Source organism: Mustelus asterias, chromosome 15 (assembly GCF_964213995.1).
Source record: "Mustelus asterias chromosome 15, sMusAst1.hap1.1, whole genome shotgun sequence".
NCBI lineage: Eukaryota > Metazoa > Chordata > Chondrichthyes > Carcharhiniformes > Triakidae > Mustelus > Mustelus asterias.
Window position 1 is genome coordinate 1,777,648 of NC_135815.1, and position 22,249 is coordinate 1,799,896.

Consider the following 22,249-nt stretch of genomic DNA (forward strand, 5'->3'; position numbering starts at 1 on the left):
AGGACTTACCCAGTTAATGGTAGGGCGTTGGGGAGAGTTACAGAACAAAGAGATCTCGGGGTACATGTTCATAACTCCTTGAAAGTGGAGTCACAGGTGGACAGGGTGGTGAAGAAGGCACTCGGCATGCTTGGTTTCATCGGTCAGAACATTGAATACAGGAGTTGGGACGTCTTGTTGAAGTTGTACAAGACATTGGTAAGGCCACACTTGGAATACTGTGTGCAATTCTGGTCACCCTATTATAGAAAGGATATTATTAAACTCGAAAGAGCGCAGAAAAGATTTACTCGGATGCTGCCGGGACTTGATGGACTGAGTTATAAGAATAGACTGGGACTTTTTTCTCTGGAGCGTAGGAGGCTGAGGGGTGACCTTATAGAGGTCTATAAAATAATGAGGGGCACAGATCAGCTAGATAGTCAATATCTTTTCCCAAAGGTAGGGAAGTCAAAAACAAGAGGGCACAGGTTTAAGGTGAGAGGGGAGAGATACAAAAGTGTCCAGAGGGGCAATGTCTTCACACAGAGGGTGGTGAGTGTCGGGAACAAGCTGCCAGAGGTAGTAGTAGAGGCAGCTACAGTTTTGTCTTTTAAAAAGTGTTTAGATAGTTACATGGGTAAGATAGGTATAGAGGGATATGGGCCAAATGCGGGCAATTGGGATTAGCTAGGGGTTTAAAAAAAAAAGGGCGGCATGGACAAGTTGGGCCGAAGGGCCTGTTTCCATGCTGTAAACCTTTATGACTCTGCAATACTCAGCGTGTGACAGTCTCTGGGTTAATACTGTGTGTAGTACTCAGGGTGTGATGTTCCTGGGTTATTACTGTGTAAGGAGTCTAACAACACCAGGCTAAAGTCCAACAGGTTTATTTGGTAGCAAATGCCACTAGCTTTGCTACTGTGTGTACTAGTGTGTACTAGCTTGTACTAGTGGCGTTTGCTACCAAATAAACCTGTTGGACTTTAACCTGGTGTTGTTAGATTCCTTCTGGGTAGTGTCTGGGTAGTGTCTGGGTAGTGTCTGGGTAGTGTCTGGGTAGTGGTTGTACCTCTGTGGACAGCAATGTGACCCAGCCAACAGCAGTGACGGTTCAACCAGTTTTACTGACTGCACCTCACTGACCTGTGACAGGGGAGGCAGTGATGTCGTGGTATTGTCACTGGACTAGTAATCCAGAGACCCAGGATAAGGCTGTGAAGGCCCGGGTTCGAATCCCACCACAGCTGAGGGTAAAACAACTGTTATATTTGAATTCAATGAAAATCTGGATTTAAAAGCTCAATGACAAGTATCGTCAATTGTCCTAAAAAAAACCATCTGGTTTAGTGCCTGTTAGGAAAGGAAATCTGCCATCCTTACCTGGTCTGGCCTACACATGACTCCAGAGCCACAGCAATGTGGTTGACTCTGCAATGCCACCCAGTTCAAGGGCAATGGCCAGTGATGTCCACATGACTGATTGAATTGTAAAAAAGACAAGAGTCAGTGTGACGGGTAAACCTTCACAGCTCGCATCAGCTGAAGTTTGTCGAAGATGTAAGAATTACAAAAGAGCTACAGCGTCAAGTTGATGGTTACTTCTGAGAATTTCATTACAAATGTTGCTCTGTGTTGTCAGTCAAACAGACAGCAAAGTATTTCACTTCCGTCTTTCCATCGAACATGTTTAAAATATCTGGTTTGTCAAATCTGAGAGGATTTAATTAGCAGGCTAGATAAGTGGAACCAATGGATGTGGATACTGCGCAGATGTAATGGGTCTTTTCTTTGCATTATCTCTGGAAATGTTATATTTTCTTGCGTTTTGAAGGTTGAAATGTGATTGAGAAGGGATTGTCTCGCCTTCTCATTCCAATCACCAGCCTGAATCTCTATCCCCACAGACACCTTGACCCAAGCACCCGTCACACTGACTCTTGTCTTTTTTACAATTCAATCAGTCATGTGGACATCGCTGGCCATTGCCCTTGAACTGAGTGGCATTGCAGAGTCAACCACATTGCTGTGGCTCTGGAGTCATGTGTAGGCCAGACCAGGTAAGGACGGCAGATTTCCTTTCCTCACAGGCACTAAACCAGATGGTTTTTTTTACGACAATTGATGATACTTGTCATTAAGCTTTTAAATCCAGATTTTCATTGAATTCAAATTTTACCATCAGCTGTGGTGGGATTCGAACCCGTGCCTCCACAGCCTTATCCTGGGTCTCTGGATTACTAGTCCAGTGACAATACCACGACATCACTGCCTCCCCTGTCACAGGTCAGTGAGGTGCAGTCAGTAAAACTGGTTGAACCGTCAATGCTGTTGGCTGGGTCACATTGCTGTCCACAGAGGTACAACCACTACCCAGACACTACCCAGACACTACCCAGACACTACCCAGACACTACCCAGCTCAACATGAAGCTACCATCATCATTTCCATTTGACTGATTGAAGCAGCATCAGGAAGTGGATGGAATGTGTTTGTGAAGCTGATCTGTACTACACTGTGGGTGCGTGTGTGTGAGAGAGAGAGAGAGAGAGAGCAGTGCACACAGAGGGAGCAGATCCACGAGTCTGCACTGACCTGCTGGTAATAACACAGCAGTGTTGTTCGGTCTTGTTTAAAACTCTTCATGATATCTTTGGGCAGGAAACGAATCCTCAGATCGTATCTGCAAGAAATTTCAGAAATGTGTTTCCTTTAGATTCAACCAAAAGAACAGATTTATTGAGAATTTCTAGTCATAGATTTGCCATGCTTTGGCACAGACACATGGCGATAAATGGCCTCCTCTCGCACAGTAACCCTGCCAGCATTGAATTGTTTGCATGTTACCAGCAAACACTAGAAAATATGGCAATCACGCTGGGAGGAACGGATGCTGCTATTATATAATTCCAGCACAGGAGCAGGCCATTCGGACCCACCACACCATGTCTGTGTTTGAGCTACCTCCCATCTTCATCTCAGATTCAGAATCGTGACAGCACCGGAGGAGGCCATTCAGCCCATTGTGTCCAAACTAGCTCTCTGATAGAAATATTTACCTTGTTTGAACCTTCCTGCACCACAATATCAGACAGTGCATTCCAGACCCTAACCACTCGCTGTGTGAATCTGTCTCCACCACACTCTCAGACAGTGCATTCCAGATCCTAACCACTCGCTGTGTGAATCTGTCTCCACAGCACTCTCAGACAGTGCATTCCAGATCCTAACCACTCGCTGTGTGAATCTGTCTCCACAGCACTCTCAGACAGTGCATTCCAGATCCTAACCACTCGCTGTGTGAATCTGTCTCCACCACGCTCTCGGACAGTGCATTCCAAATCCTAACCGCTCACTCACTGTGTGAAAAAGATTCTTGTCATGTCTCCATCACTTCTGTTTCCAACTACCTTAAATCCGTGCCCATTGTTCCCCATCCTTCCAGCAATGGGAACAGTTTCTCCCGATCCACTCTGTCCAGACTCCTCCTGATTTTGAACATCTCTATTCAATCTCCTCTCAACGTTCTCTTCCCCAAGGAAAACAATCCCAATTTCTCCAATCTATCTTCAAAGCTGAAGTTCCTCATCCCTGGGACTATTTTTGTGAATCTTTTCTCCACTCTCTCTATTGTCTTCACATTCTTCCGAAAATATAGCCTCCAGAACGGGACACAATACTCGAGTTGAGGCTGAACTGATGTTTGATACAACTTCAACATAATACCCATATGCCACTATTAACATATCCCAGGATATTGGATGCTTAATAATCCACTTTCTCAACCTGTCCTGACACTTTTCATAACTTCTGCATATAAATACTGGGTCCCTCTGCTCCTGCATCATCCCCCCTCCCGCACCACTGCCCCCCACCCGTCTGCCCCCTCCGCCTACCCGTTTGCACCCTTTTGAAATTCAACTCTGCCCCTCTCACAATTCACAATGCTTCCAAGTTTTGCATCATTTGCAAACTTTGAAATTGAGCCCAATTCATCAATATAACATATATATCAGGAAAAGCAAATGTCCCCCCGCTGACCCTGCCAAACTCCACCACAAACCTCCCTCCAACCCCAAAAAATATCCATTAATCACTCCTCTCTGTTTCTTGTCACTGAGCCAATTCCGTATCCATGTTGTTACTGACTATTTTATTCCATGAGCTATAATTCTGGAAGTCCAGATATACGACATCTACAGGGTCCCCATTATCCACTTTGCTTGTTACATCTTCTAAGAACTCTAGTAAATTAGCCAAACGTGATTTGCCTTTCCTAAAACCATGCTGACTCTAATGGATTGCTATTTGACTTTCCAAATGTGTTCTTACTTCCTGAGTAATGGATTCTAACAACTTCCTAATGACAGATATTAAACTAACTCTTCTATAGTTTCCTACTTTCTGCCGCCTCCTCTTTTATAGTGACATTTTTCCAACCCACTGGAATTTTCCCACATCCTGGGAATTTTGGAATATTGTAACCAATGGACCCACCATTTCCGCTGCCATTTACCTTCATACCCCAGGGTGTAGGCCATCAGGCCTTGGGGACTTGTCTACCTTCAATCCCAATAGTTTGAATACTATTTCCCTACTGATGATGATTATTTTTTGAAGTTCCTTCCTATTATCTCTGCATTCCCTTTTACTATTTGATGGGACAGTGACCTCCACCGTGAAAACTGAGGCAAAATAACTCCCCAGCCTCATCCTCCAAGGGACCAACTTTAGCTCATCTCTTCACTTTTATATACTTACAAAGCTTTTGCCATCCTTTTTTATATTTTGTGCTAGTTTTCTTTCATAATTTACCTTTGGTCTTTTCATCGAATCTACAGTGCAGGAGGAGGCTATTTGGCCCATCGAGCCGGCACCACCAACAATCCCACCCAGGTCCTGTCCTATCCCCGTAACCCCACATATTTACCCTCCTAATCCCCCTGACATTAAGGGTCAATTTAGCTTGGCCAATCAACCTAACTTGCACACATTTGGACTGTGGGAGGAAACCGGAGCACCCAGAGGAAACCCACGCAGACAAGGGGAGAATATGCAGATTCTACACAGACAGTAACCCAAGCCGGAATCGAACCCGGGTCCCTGGCGCTGTGAGACAGCAGTGCTAACCACTGTGCCACCATGCTTCCCCTGAGTAACTCTTTGCTGATCCTTAAAAGCTTCCCAATTTTCCAGCCTGCCACTGGACTTTGCAATATGGAATACCTTAGTATTTGTCTTTATGTTGTCTTTAACTTCCTTGCTTAGCCATGGATGTTTAGCCTGCTATTACAATCTTTCTTCCTCTCGAATATATATCAGTTGGGAGGCATTGAATATTTCCTTTAAAATCTGCCAATGTTCTGCCCAGTCCACTTGGGGCAACTCTGTCCTCATGCCTCTGTAATTACCTTTAACTCCAGAATGCGAGCGTGGGACTCCAGTTTCTCACCCTCAAGCTGAATTTTGAATTCCATCACACTATGATCACCCTTCCCTAGAGGATCCTTAACTATGAGATCATTAATTAATCCCTGCTCATTACACAACACCAAATCCATAATAGCTTGCTGCCTGGTTGGTTCCACAACATATTGCTTCAAGAAACAATCTCTAATACATTCAATGAACTCTGCCTCCAGGCTACCCTTGCCAACTTGATTCTTCCAATCAATATGCATATTAAAATCACCCATGATTATTGCCGTACCTTTCTTGCAAGCCGCCAGTATTTCCTGGTTAATACTGTGCCCCACTGCAGAACTACTGCTTGGGGACATATAGATTACTCCCACCAAGCACTTCTTTCCTTTCCCATTTCTTATTTCTACCCAGATTGATTCCACATCTCAATCTCCCGTGCTTATGTCATTTCTCATTACAGCACGGATCCCTTCCTTCACTAGAAAAGCTACACCACCTCCTTTTCCTTTCTGTCTATCTTTCCGAAATGCTGAGTACCCTTGGATATTCAATTCCCAGACTTGATCTCCTTGTAACCATGTCTCAGTAATCACCACCAAATAATAACCCTTTGTCTCTATGAGACGTGCTGGTTAGGGTGCATTGGCTGTGCTAAATTCTCCCTCAGTGTACCCGAACAGGTGCCGGAGTGTGGTGACTAGGGGATTTTCACAGTAACTTCATTACAGGGCTAATGTAAGCCTACTTGTGACACTAATAAATAAATAAACTTTAAAACTATTTGCGCTGTCAACTCATTAATTTTGTTCCAAATGCTTCATGCATTCAGACACAAGGCAATTAAATATGTTATCAAATGTTCCTACTCTTGTATAATTCCTTGCTGCAAAATTATGGTTCACATGTTCTGTCCTTTCCTTTTTATTTTCTGGTAACAATCCGCCTCATCACTAACCTGCACTCCTACCTGCTCCTTAAATTTGCTTTTCTAATTTTCCATGTCCCCCCAAGTACTTTACTTAAAAGAAAGGTGGGGCTGATGTTACAATCAGATTTGCCATGAATGAATGGCAGAGCAGGCCCAAGGGATTGAGTGGCCTCCTCCTGCTCCTAATTCATCTGTTCATCAGCTCACGTTGTAGCTTAATCTGAAAGTTCCTCAACTGCTAAAAATCAAATCTGCATGGTATTTCTGACTGATGTGTAATCCAGCTCATACACAATGATACAATACCGACTGGAACAGCTGCCAATACCTCCATTCAGCTTCATGATGTAGACTCTCGTACTTAATCTGAACCTCACTGACGGTGAGGTCAGGGTGAAGCCAGTACACTTCATCAGATTTCAGATGCTTCAATCTGAGTCCATAGCAGTTCTTAAAAACGATACTGGGTCCCACTCTCCCACTGTCCAATATTGTGTTAATAATCTCCTGTGGGTAAAGAGGACAGTTGTAATCATTATTAACATCATTGTTTGGGATTAAAACATAACATTACTGGCCTGACTGAGAGCAGACCAGTGTCATAGAAGCTATCTTGTGTATTCTCATGATGCCCCCAAGCCGTTTCCTGCATTAACCATCTGACGTTCATCACCCTCTTTGATTACTATCCCTTGGGGAATATAGTCACCATCAATCTGCTCCCTCATGGATATACTACAGAGAAAACCATTCTCTTCCTCCTCAAACACCCCAGGAGATGGCTGTTCCATTTGGGATAAGGTGGATTATGGAGCTGCTGTGATCGACATCCCAAAAAATTAACCCACATCTCCAAGAACAAACACTCAGCTCACCCTGAAATGAGTGGAAGTCCTGTACTTTCCTCAAGATTCCGGGTCTCTGCTGATTGAACTGTTTCATAAAGGTTGTGAATCTGTGGAATTCCCTGCCCAGTGAAGCAGTTGAGGCTACCTCATTGAATGTTTTTAAGGCAAGGATAGATAAATTTTTGAACAGTAAAGGAATTAAGGGTTATGGTGAGCGGGCGGGTAAGTGGAGCTGAGTCCACAAAAAGATCAGCCATGATCTTATTGAATGGCGGAGCAGGCTCGAGGGGCCAGATGGCCTACTCCTGCTCCTAGTTCTTATGTTCTTATGAGTTTTTGGTGCTCATTGACCATTCGACTATTTATCTGAGATCACCTTTCCCGCAGAGGGCACTACTGCCCACTGCCTTTCACAGAGGGCACGACTGCCCACTGCCTTTCCCGCAGAGGACAATACTGCCCACTGCCTTTCGCAGAGGGCACTACTGCCCACTGCCTTTCCCGCAGAGGACAATACTGCCCACTGCCTTTCCCGCAGAGGGCACTACTGCCCACTGCCTATCACAGAGGGTACGACTGCCCACTGCCTATCACAGAGGACAATACTGCCCACTGCCTTTCCCGCAGACGACAATACTGCCCACTGCCTTTCCCGCAGAGGGCACTACTGCCCACTGCCTTTCACAGAGGACAATACTGCCCACTGCCTGAATGGAAAGAATCTGACAGGTCTGCACCCGAGAAGGGTCAAAGCTTTTTCTAATGAGGTTGTTGATCTCTCCCGCTGCCAGTGGTTTAAATTCTGCACCAACACAGAATCGCACAGCTGCAGCTGTCCATTGTAAACCCCAACCATACCCTGGAAAGCGGGTGTGGAAAATGGAAGCTAAGTGTCATTGTCACTGTTGTCACAGGCTGAGATTGTTCCTTGGTTTGGATCCAGGAACGAGTTCAATTCACCTGTGTCTTCCTTGGTGAGCAGTAACCTTGTTCCAGTGAGATTACAACAATTCCATTGTTGCTGCTAGGTGTTACTTTCTTGAGGGTGAAGTGAGATGTGGCCATCTGACCTCACATAACTTTACTCTTCCTCGAAGCTGTCAGCTATGTTAGTATCACAGGAATGTTTCCCATGCCCTCTTTCATGGCATCATCCCGACTCTCAGCAGCCATCCCCACCTTCCCCCAGCTTCCTGGACCTCCGCCTCTCCCAAAGAACTCCCATCCTCGTCCAGTTCACCCTCTGGCACTCCCAATCCCAGGCACAGAACTGTGAGTGCAGTAGATTCACTGAGATCTGACACTCTGGATTTTTTATTCCAAAAATATTTATTTTGTCCCATTATTCAGTTAAAGACAGAACTCAGGTGCCTCATCATTGGTGGACTTCCACTTTGTGGAGCCCCGCGCCTGCCTTCATTTCTCACGACTCATCGTGTCCTCTTGAAGAAACTCCTGAAGAAGACAGCACTTTGACTGGGACAACAACATTTTCTCCCAGTAAGAACACTCCTTTTCAAACTGAACTGATAACGCAGAATCAATTCTTCCAGATAATTTACATCTTTCAGCAAATGCACACCTCGTTTTAATAGGAGCTTTGGGAGTTTCGTGAACAACAAGATCTCTTCCAACAGTTCACCCGTTAGAGAACCCGTCAACAAATGCTCGTTTCTCTACACTAATTTCATCAATCTTCATAGAAAACTGCGATTAGTTCCCTCCAAAGACAGAACGGCCATGTTACCGCACCCTCCATATTAGAATCACAGCTTCAATATTACAGTGCTGTGGAGTAAGCTCCGAATATATCAGCATTGAAGCTTGCATTCACATTCAACCTACCGTCTGTTGAATTGGTATTTGTTGGCTCCCAATTATAGAATGGAAATTTCACTGCAGAATCTCACATCTATAGCGTACTCTGTCGTCTCACCCACACAGACACACGCATAGATCCCGAACAAAATTCACACCTCCAGCAAGAACATATGATCAGAAACTTTGAAAGTTTTAACCACTTTCATCAGGTCCACCTCAACAGGAAGCTGAGTGCTTCTTTCATTGAACCACATAAAGAATTGCAGAAATGCAACAGGCCAAATGTGAATGTTTTTGTGTAGTGTAGCATGTTCCATCAACAATACCCGGTCATGTTGCATGCGCTGGCTCATCAGAAACAGCGAGCCTCTCACCATTCAGGGAGGGAGGGTTATTTCCTCTGACCCAGATACCTTGACTAACCCTCCAGATAAACCTCACCCTGGCAGCTTGACAGCCTGAAATCAGTTTTAACTTGATCAGTCCAAAGATGTGCGGTATGGGTGGATTGGCCATGCTAAATTGCCCCTTCGTATTAGGGGAACTAGAGAGGGTAAATGCATGGGGTTATGGGGATCGGGCCTGGGTGGGACTGTGGTCAGTGCAGACTCGATGGGCCGAATGGCCTCCTTCTGCGCTGTAGGATTCTATGATTCTATGAAAAAATATTCAGCAAACTAACGGCAGAGCTTTCGGATTGTCATCAATTCCAAAGGTTCATTGATAACCTTGAGGGAAGGAAATCAGCTATCCCAACTCAATCTGGAGCCTTAGATTCTCTTTGAAAGACCGTTCGCCAATGGCACAAGAAAGGCCTCACCACCATCTTGAAGGACAATGTGTGCCAGTTTTGCCAGTGATGCCAGATAATCACTGCATTGGTCTGGCCTGTACGTGACTCCAGTCAACACTGAGGTAGCCCAACAAAAATCACATCCACTGCAGGAAGAAGGTCGACAACTGGCAACGGGCAATTAGGGATGGGCAATAAGTGCCAGACCATGAGGGTGAATCGGGTTAACAATAATAATGGATAAAGCTGGACAGAAAGCTAGAGGACACTAACATAAAGGACCACACAAGAGCCTGCAGCCCATTGCCCCACGCCTACTTGATTTAAAACCTATTCCCTTGGTGCCATTTCACTGGGTTTCTCCAGATGGAAGAGGGTAGATGGGGCTGTCGGAGGGGATTAAATGGGTGGCTAGAGTCAGTGACAGAGGGGGCAGTGCCAGAGGGGGCAGTGCCAGAGGGGGCAGTGACAGAGGGGGCAGTGACAGAGGGGGCAGTGACAGAGGGGGCAGTGACAGAGGGGGCAGTGACAGAGGGGGCAGTGACAGAGGGGGCAGTGACAGAGGGGGCAGTGACAGAGGGGGCAGTGACAGAGGGGGCAGTGACAGAGGGGGCAGTGACAGAGGGGGCAGTGACAGAGGGGGCAGTGACAGAGGGGGCAGTGACAGAGGGGGCAGTGACAGAGGGGGCAGTGACAGAGGGGGCAGTGACAGAGGGGGCAGTGACAGAGGGGGCAGTGACAGAGGGGGCAGTGACAGAGGGGGCAGTGGCAGGGAGAGGGGAGGGGTGGTTATGGGGAGGGATGGCACTCGGTGGTGTGCGATGTATACAGACAGTAAGGAAACAGCCATTTGTAAATTGCTGAGGAAAGGTAGGGGCTGAATGAGCTTTCAGTCCTGAACTCATCAGGGAGCTTGCAAATATTTACCAACTCCAAAGGGAACAACTATTTACACTGCATGGGAAGAGAGTGCTGATTGGTTGCCAAGTACCTTGAACTGGTAGAAATGTTGTCATGGAGATTGCACCAGGGATAGTTAACTGCCAAGTTTTTGTTCAAATTCAAATCAGGCAGGTTGATTTTGATTGGTCAAGGTATTAGCATGGGGAATGAACCAGGTAATGGCTGCCCCTAACTTTTTGTTTAGTGGAAAAAGGTGCAAATCATGGACATGTTCCGTCTGGAAAGGACGGGACCCTGTGTGTAAATATATGTAGCTTTGAGAGTGGGTAGGTGAGTCACACAGTGAGCCTGACTGAGCTTTGACAAAGGGTCATCTGGACTCGAAACGTCAGCTCATTCCCCTCCTTACACAATGCTGCCAGAACTGCTGAGACTTTCCAGCATTTTCTCTTTTGGAACCCGACTGATAGTCTTCAATTGCAGAGTAAATTGTTGTCCCCTTTTCTGACTGATAAATGCAAGATAGAAAAGTTCAATAGCATGTTTCTTTATTCAGCAGCACTCAGTTTTGTACTGCCAAATAATTTGGTTTTTAAAATGCACGGAAAGAATTCTACCTGTTTATGAAATTGTTAAGTGGGGAAGGATGAGAATCAGATGTGACTGAGCAGGTGGTAAAATTACATCCCAATGACTCTCCAGCACAAGAAAAGGCCATTCGGCCCAGGGGGTCCCTGCTGCTGTTTACAATCCACACATCCTCCCACTCCAATCCCCGACCTCCCTGCCGCACAGTCCCTCCTCCAGCCACATCCTCCCACTCCAATCCCCGACCTCCCTGCCGCACAGTCCCTCCTCCAGCCACATCCTCCCACTCCAATCCCCGACCTCCCTGCCGCACAGTCCCTCCTCCAGCCACATCTCCCTCACACACAGCAAGCCTCCCTTTCAATGCATCACATCCACCGGACTTGAGCATTGCCTCTGACAGTGACATTCTCACTCCTCCCGATGCAAAGCAATTCCCCTCATCCTCAATATTCAATGTGTATTTTATATACCAGGCTACTTTATTCCAGCCTGGCTCTCAAACGAATGGAGTCTCTCCGCATCCGTCCTCTCGGTTTTATCATTGGAAATTCCTCTATCAGATCACAGCTCTGGTTTCTGTTTTCCACGGAACACTCCTGCCATCTTCTGGTTTTCTTCGTAGTTCAAATTTGGGGGGGGGGGGGGGGGGGGGGGGGGGTGTGGAGGGAGGGGGGTGGCGGTGTGGAGGGAGGGGGGGTGGTGGTGGTGTGGAGGGAGGGGGGGTGGAGGTGTGGAGGGAGGGGGGGTGGAGGTGTGGAGGGAGGGGGGTGGCGGTGTGGAGGGAGGGGGGGTGGCGGTGTGGAGGGAGGGGGGTGGCGGTGTGGAGGGAGGGGGGGTGGTGGTGTGGAGGGAGGGGGGGTGGAGGTGTGGAGGGAGGGGGGGTGGAGGTGTGGAGGGAGGGGGGTGGCGGTGTGGAGGGAGGGGGGGTGGCGGTGTGGAGGGAGGTGGGTGGCGGTGTGGAGGGAGGGGGGGTGGTGGTGTGGAGGGAAGGGGGTGGCGGTGTGGAGGGAGGGGGGGTGGTGGTGTGGAGGGAGGGGGGGTGGAGGTGTGGAGGGAGGGGGGTGGCGGTGTGGAGGGAGGGGGGGTGGTGGTGTGGAGGGAGGGGGGGTGGAGGTGTGGAGGGAGGGGGGTGGAGGTGTGGAGGGAAGGGGGTGGCGGTGTGGAGGGAGGGGGGGTGGTGGTGTGGAGGGAGGGGGGGTGGAGGTGTGGAGGGAGGGGGGTGGCGGTGTGGAGGGAGGGGGGGTGGAGGTGTGGAGGGAGGGGGCAGGGGGGAGGTGGGATTAGGATATTGAGTTGGAGAATCAGTCATGATCACAATGAATGGCACAGCAGGCTCGAGGGGCCGAATGGCCTCCTCCTGCTCCTAATTTCTATGTAACTCTCTCCTCCATTTTGATTTTTGTTCCCCACCCCCTCTCCCCACAATGCCGGTCTGTAACTTGTTCTTGTGTTTAGCTTCCAGAGGGAATTGGCACTTGTTCTGTCAGGAACACATTCTGCCGCGGGTGATGCAGATGAACCAAAGGAGAATCAGTGAGAGAATCAGTTGTTGAGCCTTACCCTGATTTCTGTTGTCTGGTCGCATTTAACCAGCTTGAAGTTTTTGCCCAGGTTGATGCTGGTGGTACTGCAGAAACAGATTTTAAGGATCTTCATGGCCTGGCCTTCCTCGCAGCTCTTGGACCTGACACACAGAGCGTGAGTGGTGGCATCCATCCACGTTTCCAAAGGGTTTTGATTACCTGTCATTTTCAAAGCTTCAGCTTTCCTGGGAAAACACCATCACTAACCTGGGAAAAAACACATTATTATCCATTAAAGAGAGAAGCTTCAATAAATAAACACAGAAATTACCTCTCTCAGGCCTGAACCAGCACCATCTTGTCCCCGCAGTGTTTGGAGAGAGCTGGGAAAGTATCGGATTGCTTCCCGCTGTGCATGGGATAGAGGGATAGGAGGAGGCCATTCCTTTCCTCGGGTCGGTCCCATCATTCAATCAGATCATGGCTAACCTGCCCCCAGCTCCACCTACCCACCACAGCTTCATATCGCTAAATAACCTGACATAACACAAAGTGATTCACCCCCTGAACCCCACCCCACCTGCCCCCTTCCCTCCTCCCCCACCCCCAGCATCCACACCCTTCTGAGGCAGAGAGTTCCAGACTCCCACTGTGTGAAGGAGTGCTTCCTGCTCACCCTGACCGGCCTAGCGAACTGCACGATAGACATACAAGGAGCAGAACCCAGTGGAGATGGGAACAACTAACCTTCCTGAACTCAACACGCTACTGTGATCTGGAAAAACACCTGAAATTTTCTAAAGTCCAGAAACAAGTGAACAGAAAGTGTCAATGACAGATTTCCCACATTGCCATCGAGACGACACTTCAGATAGCATTTCATTGGTTGTATCATTCAGCACTCAGGGAGAATGCTCTGTAAATATCAATGTTTCTTTTATCCGATTTTGATCATTAATTTCAATCCAGTCCAGCTAGTTTGATTTGATTTATTATTGTCACATGTATTCGTATACAGTGAAAAGTATTGTTTCTTGCATGCTATACAGACAAAGCATACCGTTCATAGAGAAGGAAAGGAGAGAGTGCAGAATGTAGTGTTACAGTCATAGCTAGGGTGGAGAGAAAGATCAACTTAATGCAAGGCAGGTCCATTCAAAAGTCTGACAGCAGCAGGGAAGAAGCTGTTCTCGAGTCGGTTGATACGTGACCTCAGACTTTTGTATCTATTTTCCAGTGGAAGAGAGAATGTCTGGGGTGCGTGGGGTCCTTAATTATGTGGCTGCTTTTCCAGAGGCAGCGGGAAGTGTAGACAAGTCAATGGATGGGAGGTTGGTTTGCGTGATGGATTGGGCTACATTCATGTCTCTTTGTAGTTTCTTGCGGTCTTGGGCAGAGCAGGAACCATACCAAGCTGTGATTCAACCAGAAAGAATGCTTTCTATGGTGCATCTGTAAAGGTTGGTGAGAGTCGTAGCTGACATGCCAAATTTCCTTAGTCTCCTGAGAAAGTAGAGGCGTTGGTGGGCTTTCTTAACTATAGTGTCAGCATGGGGGGACCAGGACAGGTTGTTGGTGATCTGGACACCTAAAAACTTGAAGCTCTCGACCCTTTCTACTTCATCCCCGTTGATGTAGACAGGGGCATGTTCTCCACTACGCTTCCTGAAGTCGATGACCAGCTCCTTGGTTTTGTCGACATTGAGGGAGAGATTATTGTTGTTGCACCAGTTCACCAGATTCTCTATCTCATTGACAATCTTCACAGAATGTGATTTATAGAACTGTACTAAACAGTGAGATGTTGTGATTTTGGATCATTAACAGAGAGAAGGGGCTAAAGGTAGACAAGTCTCCTGGTCCTGATGGAATGCATCCCAGGGTACTAAAAAAGATGGCGGGGGAAATAGCAAATGCACCAGTGGTAATTTATCAAAATTCGCTGGACTCTGGGGTGGTTCCCGCAGATTGGATAACAGCAAATGTGATGCCACTGTTTAAAAAAGAAAGTAGACAAAAGGCAGGTAACTATAGGCCGGTTAGCTTAACTTCTGTAGGAGGGAAAATGCTTGAATCTATCATCAAGGAAGAAATAACGAGAAATCTGGATATAAATTGTCCCATTGGGAAGACGCAGCATGGGTTGATGAAGGGCAGGTCATGTTTGACTAATTTGGTGGAATTCTTTGAGAACATTACATGTGCAGTGGACAATGGGGAACCTGTGGATGTGGTGTATCTGGATTTCCAGACGGCATCTGACAAGGTGCCGCACCAAAGACTGCTGCATAAGATAAAGGTGCACGGTGTTACGGGTAATGTATCAGCATGGATAGAGGATTGATTAACTAACAGAAAGCAAAGAATGGGGGTAAATGGGTGTTTTCCTGGTTGGCGATCAGTGACTAGTGGTGTGCCTCAGGGATCAGTGTTGGGACCGCAATTGTTTACGATTTACATAGATGATTTGGAGTTGGGGACCAAGTGTACATAGAACAGTACAGCACAGTACAGGCCCTTCGGCCCTCAATATTGTGCCAAGCTTTGTCCGAAACCAAGATCAAGCTATCCCACTCCCTATCATCCTGGTGTGCTCCATGTGCCTATCCAATAACCTCTTGAAAGTTCCTAAAAAGTGTCCGACTCCACTATCACAGCAGGCAGTCCACTCCACACCCCAACCACTCTCTGAGTAAAGAACCTACCTCGGACATCCCTCCTATATTTCCCACCATGAACCCTATAGTTATGCCTTCCTCGTAGCAGCTACATCCACCCAAGGAAATAGTCTCTGAACGTCCACTCTATCCCCCTCATCATCTTATAAACCTCTATTAAGCCGCCTCTCATCCTCCTCCAAGCTAAAGAGAAAAGCCCTCGCTCCCTCAACCTTTCCCCATAAGACCTACCCTCCACACCAGGCAGCATCCTGGTAAATCTCCTCTGCACTCTCTCCAATGCTTCCACATCCTTCTTATAGTGAGGTGACCAGAACTGCACACAATATTCCAAATGTGGTCTCACCAAGGTCCTGTACAGTTGCAGCATAACCCCACGGCTCTTAAACTCAATCCCCCTGTTAATAAACGCTAACACACTATAGGCCTTCTTCACGGCTCTATCCACTTGAGTGGCAACCTTCAGAGATCTGTGGATATGAACCCCAAGATCTCTTTGTTCCTCCACATTCCTCAGAACCCTGCCGTTGACCCTATAATCCGCATTCAAATTTGTCCTACCAAAATGAATCACCTCACACTTATCAGGGTTAAACTCCATCTGCCATTTTTCGGTCCAGCTCTGCATCCTATCAATATCTCTTTGCAGCCTACAACAGCCCTCCACCTCACCCATTACTCCACCAATCTTGGTGTCATCAGCAAATTTACTGACCCACCCTTCAGCCCCCTCCTCCAAGTCATTGATAAAAATCACAAATAGCAGAGGACCCAGCACTGATCCCTGTGGTACACCGCTGGTAACTGGTCTCCAGTCTGAAAATTTTCCATCCACCACCACCCTCTGTCTTCTATGAGATAGCCAGTTACTTATCCAATCGATCAAATTTCCCTCTATCCCACACCTCCTTACTTTCTTCATGAGCCGACCATGGGGAACCTTATCAAACGCCTTACTAAAATCCATGTATACGACATTAACTGCTCTACCTTCATCTACACACTTAGTTACCTCCTCAAAAAATTCAATCAAATTTGTGAGGCAAGACTTACCCTTCACGAATCCGTGTTGACTATCCCAGATTAAGCTGCATCTTTCCAAATGGTCATAAATCCTATCCCTCAGGACCTTTTCCATTAACTTACCGACCAACGAAGTAAGACTAACCGGCCTATAATTACCAGGGTCATTCCTATTTCCTTTCTTGAACAGAAGAACAACATTCGCCACTCTCCAGTCCTCTGGCACCATCCCTGTGGACAGGGAGGACCCAAAGATCAAAGCCAAAGGCTCTGCAATCTCATCCCTTGCCTCCCAAAGAATCCTAGGATATATCCCATCTGGCCCAGGTTTTTCAAAATTGCTAATACATCTTCCCTCAGAACATCTCCCTCCTCCTGCCTATCAGCCTGTATCACACTCTCATTCTCAAAAACATGGCCCCTCTCCTTGGTGAACACTGAAGAAAAGTATTCATTCATCACCTCTCCTATCTCTTCTGACTCCATGCACAAGTTCCCACTACTATCCTTGACCGGCCCTAACCTCACCCTGGTCATTCTTTTATTTCTCACATAAGAGTAAAAAGCCTTGGGGTTTTTCTTGATCCGACCCGCCAAGGTCTCATGCCCCCTCCTAGCTCTCCTAAGCCCTTTTTTCAGCTCATTCCTTGCTAACTTGTAACCCTCAATCGACCCATCTGAACCTTGTTTTCTCATCCTTACATACGCTTCCTTCTTCCTCTTGACAAGACATTCAACCTCTTTTGTGAACCATGGTTCCCTCACTCGGCCATTTCCTCCCTGCCTGACAGGGACATACCTATCAAGGACACGCAGTATTTGTTCCTTGAACAAGCTCCACTTTTCATTTGTGCCTTTCCCTGACAGTTTCTGTTCCCATCTTATGCTCCCTAATTCTTGCCTAATCGCATCATAATTATCCCTCCCCCAATTATAAACCTTGCCCTGCCGTACGGCCCTATCCCTCTCCATTGCAATAATGAAAGACACCGAATTGTGGTCACTATCTCCAAAGTGCTCTCCCACAAATAAATCTAACACTTGGCCCGGTTCATTACCCAGTACCAAATCCAATGTGGCCCCACCTCTTGTCGGCCTATCCACATATTGTGTCAGGAAACCCTCCTGCACACACTGTACAAAAACTGCCCCATCCGAACTATTCGACCTATAAAGGTTCCAATCAATATTTGGAAAGTTAAAGTCGCCCATGACAACTACCCTGTGACCTCCACACCTATCCATAATCTGCTTAGCAATTTCTTCCTCCACATCTCTATTACTATTTGGGGGCCTATAGAAAACTCCTAACAACATGACCGCTCCTTTCCTGTTTCTAACTTCAGCCCATATTACCTCAGTAGACAGATCCCCTCGAACTGCCTTTCTGCAGCCGTCAAACTATCCTTGATTAACAATGCTACTCCTCCACCTCTTTTACCACCTTCCCTACTCTTACTGAAACATCTATACCCCGGAACTTCCAACAACCATTCCTGTCCCTGTTCTAACCATGTCTCCGTAATGGCCACAACATCGTTGTCCCAAGTACCAATCCACGCTCCAAGTTCACCTACCTTATTCTGGATGCTCCTTGCATTGAAGTAGACACACTTCAACCCACCTTCCTGTCTGCCGGTACACTCCTGCGACCTTGATACCCTCCTCACTACCTCACAACACTCAACACTGGCTTCTGGGCTACAACTCCTTTTCCCACCCCCCTGACAAATTAGTTTAAACCCCCCCAAAGAGCCGTAGCAAATTTCCCTCCCAGGATATTGGTGCCCCTCTGGTTCAGGTGCAAACCGTCCTGTTTGTACATGTCCCACCTTCCCCAGAATGTGCTCTAATTATCCATGTAACTGAAACCCTCCCTCCTACACCATCCCTGCAACCACATGTTTAACTGCACTCTCTCCCTGTTCCTCAACTCGCTATCACGTGGCACCGGCAACAAACCAGAGATGACAACATGGTTTGTCCTGGCTCTCAGCTTCCACCCTAGCTCCCTAAATTCCTGTTTTAAATCCCCGTCCCTTCTCTTACCTATGTCATTGGTGCCAATGTGCACCACGATTTGTGACTGTTCCCCCTCCCCCTTTAGGATCCTGAAAACACGGTCCGAGACGTCACGGACCCTGGCACCCGGGAGGCAACATACCATCTATGAGTCTCTTTCACTGCAACAGAACCTCCTATCCGTCCCTCTAATTATCGAGACCCCAATAACTACTGCTCTCTTGCTTTCCCCGCTTCCCTTCTGAGCCACAGGGACGGACTCAGTGCTGGAGATCCGGTCACCGTGGCTTACCACTGGTAGGTCGTCCTCCCCAACAGTATCCAAAGCGGAATACTTGTTGTCGAGGGGAACGACCACTGGGGATCCGTGCACTGACTGCTTCCTCCCAGCCCCTCTAACCGTCACCCATCTATCTTCATTCTTCAGAGGAACTACATCCCTGAAGCTTCTATCTATGGCCACCTCTGCCTCCCGAATGATCAGAAGTTCATCCAGCTCCAGTGTAGTGTGTCAAAATTCGCAGATGACACTAAGGTAGGTGGAAGAGCAAAGTGTGCAGAGGACGCTGAAAGTCTGCAAAGGGATATAGATAGTCTAAGTGAGTTGGCAAGGGTCTGGAAGATGAAGTACAATATCCTGGGAGGGAAATTTGCTACGGCTCTTCAGGGGGATTTAAACTAATTTGTCAGGGGAGTGGGAAAAGGAGTTGTAGTCCAGAAGTCAGTGTTGAGGGTGGTGAGGTATTGGGGAAGGTATCAAGGTCAAGGGTGGGTACCGGTAGACAGGAAGATGGGTTGAAGTGTGTCTACTTCAATGCAAGGAGCATCCGGAACAAGGTGAATGAACTTGGGGCGTGGATTGCTACTTGGGACTACGATGTTGTGGCCATTACGGAGACGTGGGTAGAACAAGGACAGGAATGGTTGTTGGACGTTCCGGGGTATAGATGTTTCAGTAAGTGTAGGGAAGCTGGTAAAAGAGGTGGAGGAGTAGCATTGTTAATCAAGGATAGTTTAACGGCTGCGGAAAAGCACTTTGAGGGGGATATGCACACTGAGGTAATATGGGCTGCACTTAGAAACAGGAAAGGAGCGGTCACGTTGCTAGGAGTTTACTATAGGCCCCCAAATAGTAATAGAGATGTGGAGGAAGAAATTGCTAAGCAGATTATGGATACGTGTGGGGGTCACAGGGTAGTTGTCATGGGGGACTTTAACTTTCCAAATATTGATTGGAACCTTTGTAGGTCAAATAATTTGGATGGGGCACTTTTTGTGCAGTGTGTGCAGGAGGGTTTCCTGACACAATATGTGGATAGGCCGACAAGGGGTGAGGCCACATTGGATTTGGTACTGGGAAATGAACCGGGCCAAGTGTTAGATTTGGTTGTGGGAGAGAACTTTGGAGATAGTGACCACAATTCGGTGTCTTTTGTTATTGCAATGGAGAGGGATAGGGCCGGACGGCAGGGCAAGGCTTACAATTGGGGGAGAGGTAATTATGATGCGATTAGGCAAGAATTAGGGGGCATAAGATGGGAACAGAAACTGTCAGGGAAAGGCACAAATGAAAAGTGGAACTTTTTCAAGGAACAAATACTGGGTGTCCTTGATAGGTATGTCCCTGTCAGGCAGGGAGGAAATGGCCGAGTGAGGGAACCGTGGTTCACAAAAGAGGTGGAATGTCTTGTGAAAAGGAAGAGGGAAGCTTATGTAGGGATGAGGAAACAAGGTTCAGATGGCTCGACTGAGGGTTACAAGTTAGCAAGGAACGAGCTGAAAAAGGGGCTCAGGAGAGCTAGGAGGGGACATGAGAAGTCCTTGGCGGGTCGGATCAAGGAAAACCCCAAGGCTTTTTACTCTTATGTGAGGAATAAAAGAATGACCAGGGTGAGGTTAGGGCCGGTCAAGGACAGTGGTGGGAACTTGTGTATGGAATCAGTAGAGATAGGCGAGGTGATGAATGAATACTTTTCTTCAGTGTTCACCAAGGAGAGGGGCCATGTTTTTCAGGAAGAGAAGGTGTTACAGGCTAATAGGCTGGAGGAAATAGATGTTCGGAGGGAGGATGTATTGGCAGTTTTGAATAAACTGAAGGTCGATAAGTCCCCTGGGCCTGATGAAATGTATCCTAGGATTCTTTGGGAGGCGAGGGATGAGATTGCAGAGCCTTTGGCTTTGATCTTTGGGTCCTCGCTGTCCACGGGGATGGTGCCAGAGGACTGGAGAGTGGCAAATGTTGTTCCTCTGTTTAAGAAAGGGAATAGAAATGACCCTGGTAATTATAGACCGGTTAGTCTGACTTCGGTGGTTGGTAAATTGATGGAAAAGGTCCTTAGGGATGGGATTTACGACCATTTAGAAAGATGCGGATTAATCCGGGATAGTCAGCACGGATTTGTGAAGGGCAAATCGTGCCTCACAAATTTGATAGAATTTTTTGAGGAGGTAACTAGGTGTGTTGATGAAGGTGGGGCGGTTGATGTCATATACATGGATTTTAGTAAGGCGTTTGATAAGGTCCCCCATGGTCGGCTTATGATGAAAGTAAGGAGGTGTGGGATAGAGGGAAAGTTGGCCGATTGGATAGGTAACTGGCTGTCTGATCGAAGACAGAGGGTGGTGGTGGATGGAAAATTTTCGGACTGGAGGCAGGTTGCTAGCGGAGTGCCGCAGGGATCGGTGCTTGGTCCTCTGCTCTTTGTGATTTTTATTAATGACTGAAGGGTGGATCAGTAAATTTGCTGATGACACCAAGATTGGTGGAGTAGTGGATGAGGTGGAGGGGTGTTGTAGGCTGCAAAGAGACATAGATAGGATGCAAAGCTGGGCTGAAAAATGGCAAATGGAGTTTAACCCTGATAAATGTGAGGTGATTCATTTTGGTAGGGCTAATTTAAATGTGGATTACAGGGTCAAAGGTAGGGTTCTGAAGACTGTGGAGGAACAGAGAGATCTTGGGGTCCATATCCACAGATCTCTAAAGGTTGCCACTCAAGTGGATAGAGCTGTGAAGAAGGCATATAGTGTGTTAGCTTTTATTAACAGGGGGTTGGAGTTTAAGAGCCGTGGGGTTATGCTGCAACTGTACAGGACCTTGGTGAGACCGCATTTGGAATATTGCGTGCAGTTCTGGTCACCTCACTATAAGAAGGATGTGGAAGCGCTGGAAAGAGTGCAGAGGAGATTTACCAGGATGCTGCCTGGTTTGGAGTGTCGGTCTTATGAGGAAAGGTTGAGGGAGCTGGGGCTGTTCTCTCTGGAGCGGAGGAGATTGAGGGGAGACTTAATAGAGGTTTATAAAATGATGAAGGGGATAGATCGAGTGAACGTTCAAAGACTATTTCCTCGGGTGGATGGAGCTATTACGAGGGGGCATAACTATAGGGTTCATGGTGGGAGATATAGGAAGGATATCAGAGGTAGGTTCTTCACGCAGAGAGTGGTTGGGGTGTGGAATGGACTGCCTGCAGTGATAGTGGAGTCAGACACTTTAGGAACATTTAAGCGGTTATTGGATAGGCACATGGAGCACACCAGGATGGTAGGGAGTGGGATAGCTTGATCTTGGTTTCAGATGAAGGTCGGCACAACATCGTGGGCCGAAGGGCCTGTTCTGTGCTGTACTGTTCTATGTTCTATGTTGGTAAATGTGAGGTCATCCATTTGGTAGGAATAACAGCAGAATGGACTATTATTTAAATGGTAAAAAATT

The 22,249-nt window shown here is 47.2% G+C and overlaps 2 protein-coding genes across 5 annotated transcripts in view; both read right to left on the reverse strand.

The window, feature by feature from the left end:
- LOC144504254 (uncharacterized) overlaps positions 1 to 22,249 on the reverse strand; it is a 450,031-nt gene that overhangs the window by 279,940 nt on the left and 147,842 nt on the right. The window lies entirely within an intron of this gene.
- Positions 1 to 22,249, reverse strand: part of LOC144504251 (protein-tyrosine kinase 2-beta-like) — a 144,083-nt gene that overhangs the window by 76,641 nt on the left and 45,193 nt on the right. For all 4 annotated transcript variants that reach the window (XM_078229337.1, XM_078229336.1, XM_078229334.1 and 1 more), the window contains exons 2-4: positions 12,849 to 13,078; positions 6,661 to 6,839; positions 2,576 to 2,663 (exon numbers count right to left, since the gene is read on the reverse strand). In XM_078229337.1, coding sequence (XP_078085463.1) covers positions 2,576 to 2,663; positions 6,661 to 6,839; positions 12,849 to 13,037 — 456 coding nt within the window. In that variant the 5' untranslated portion in view covers positions 13,038 to 13,078. The remainder of the gene's footprint in view (positions 1 to 2,575; positions 2,664 to 6,660; positions 6,840 to 12,848; positions 13,079 to 22,249) is intronic.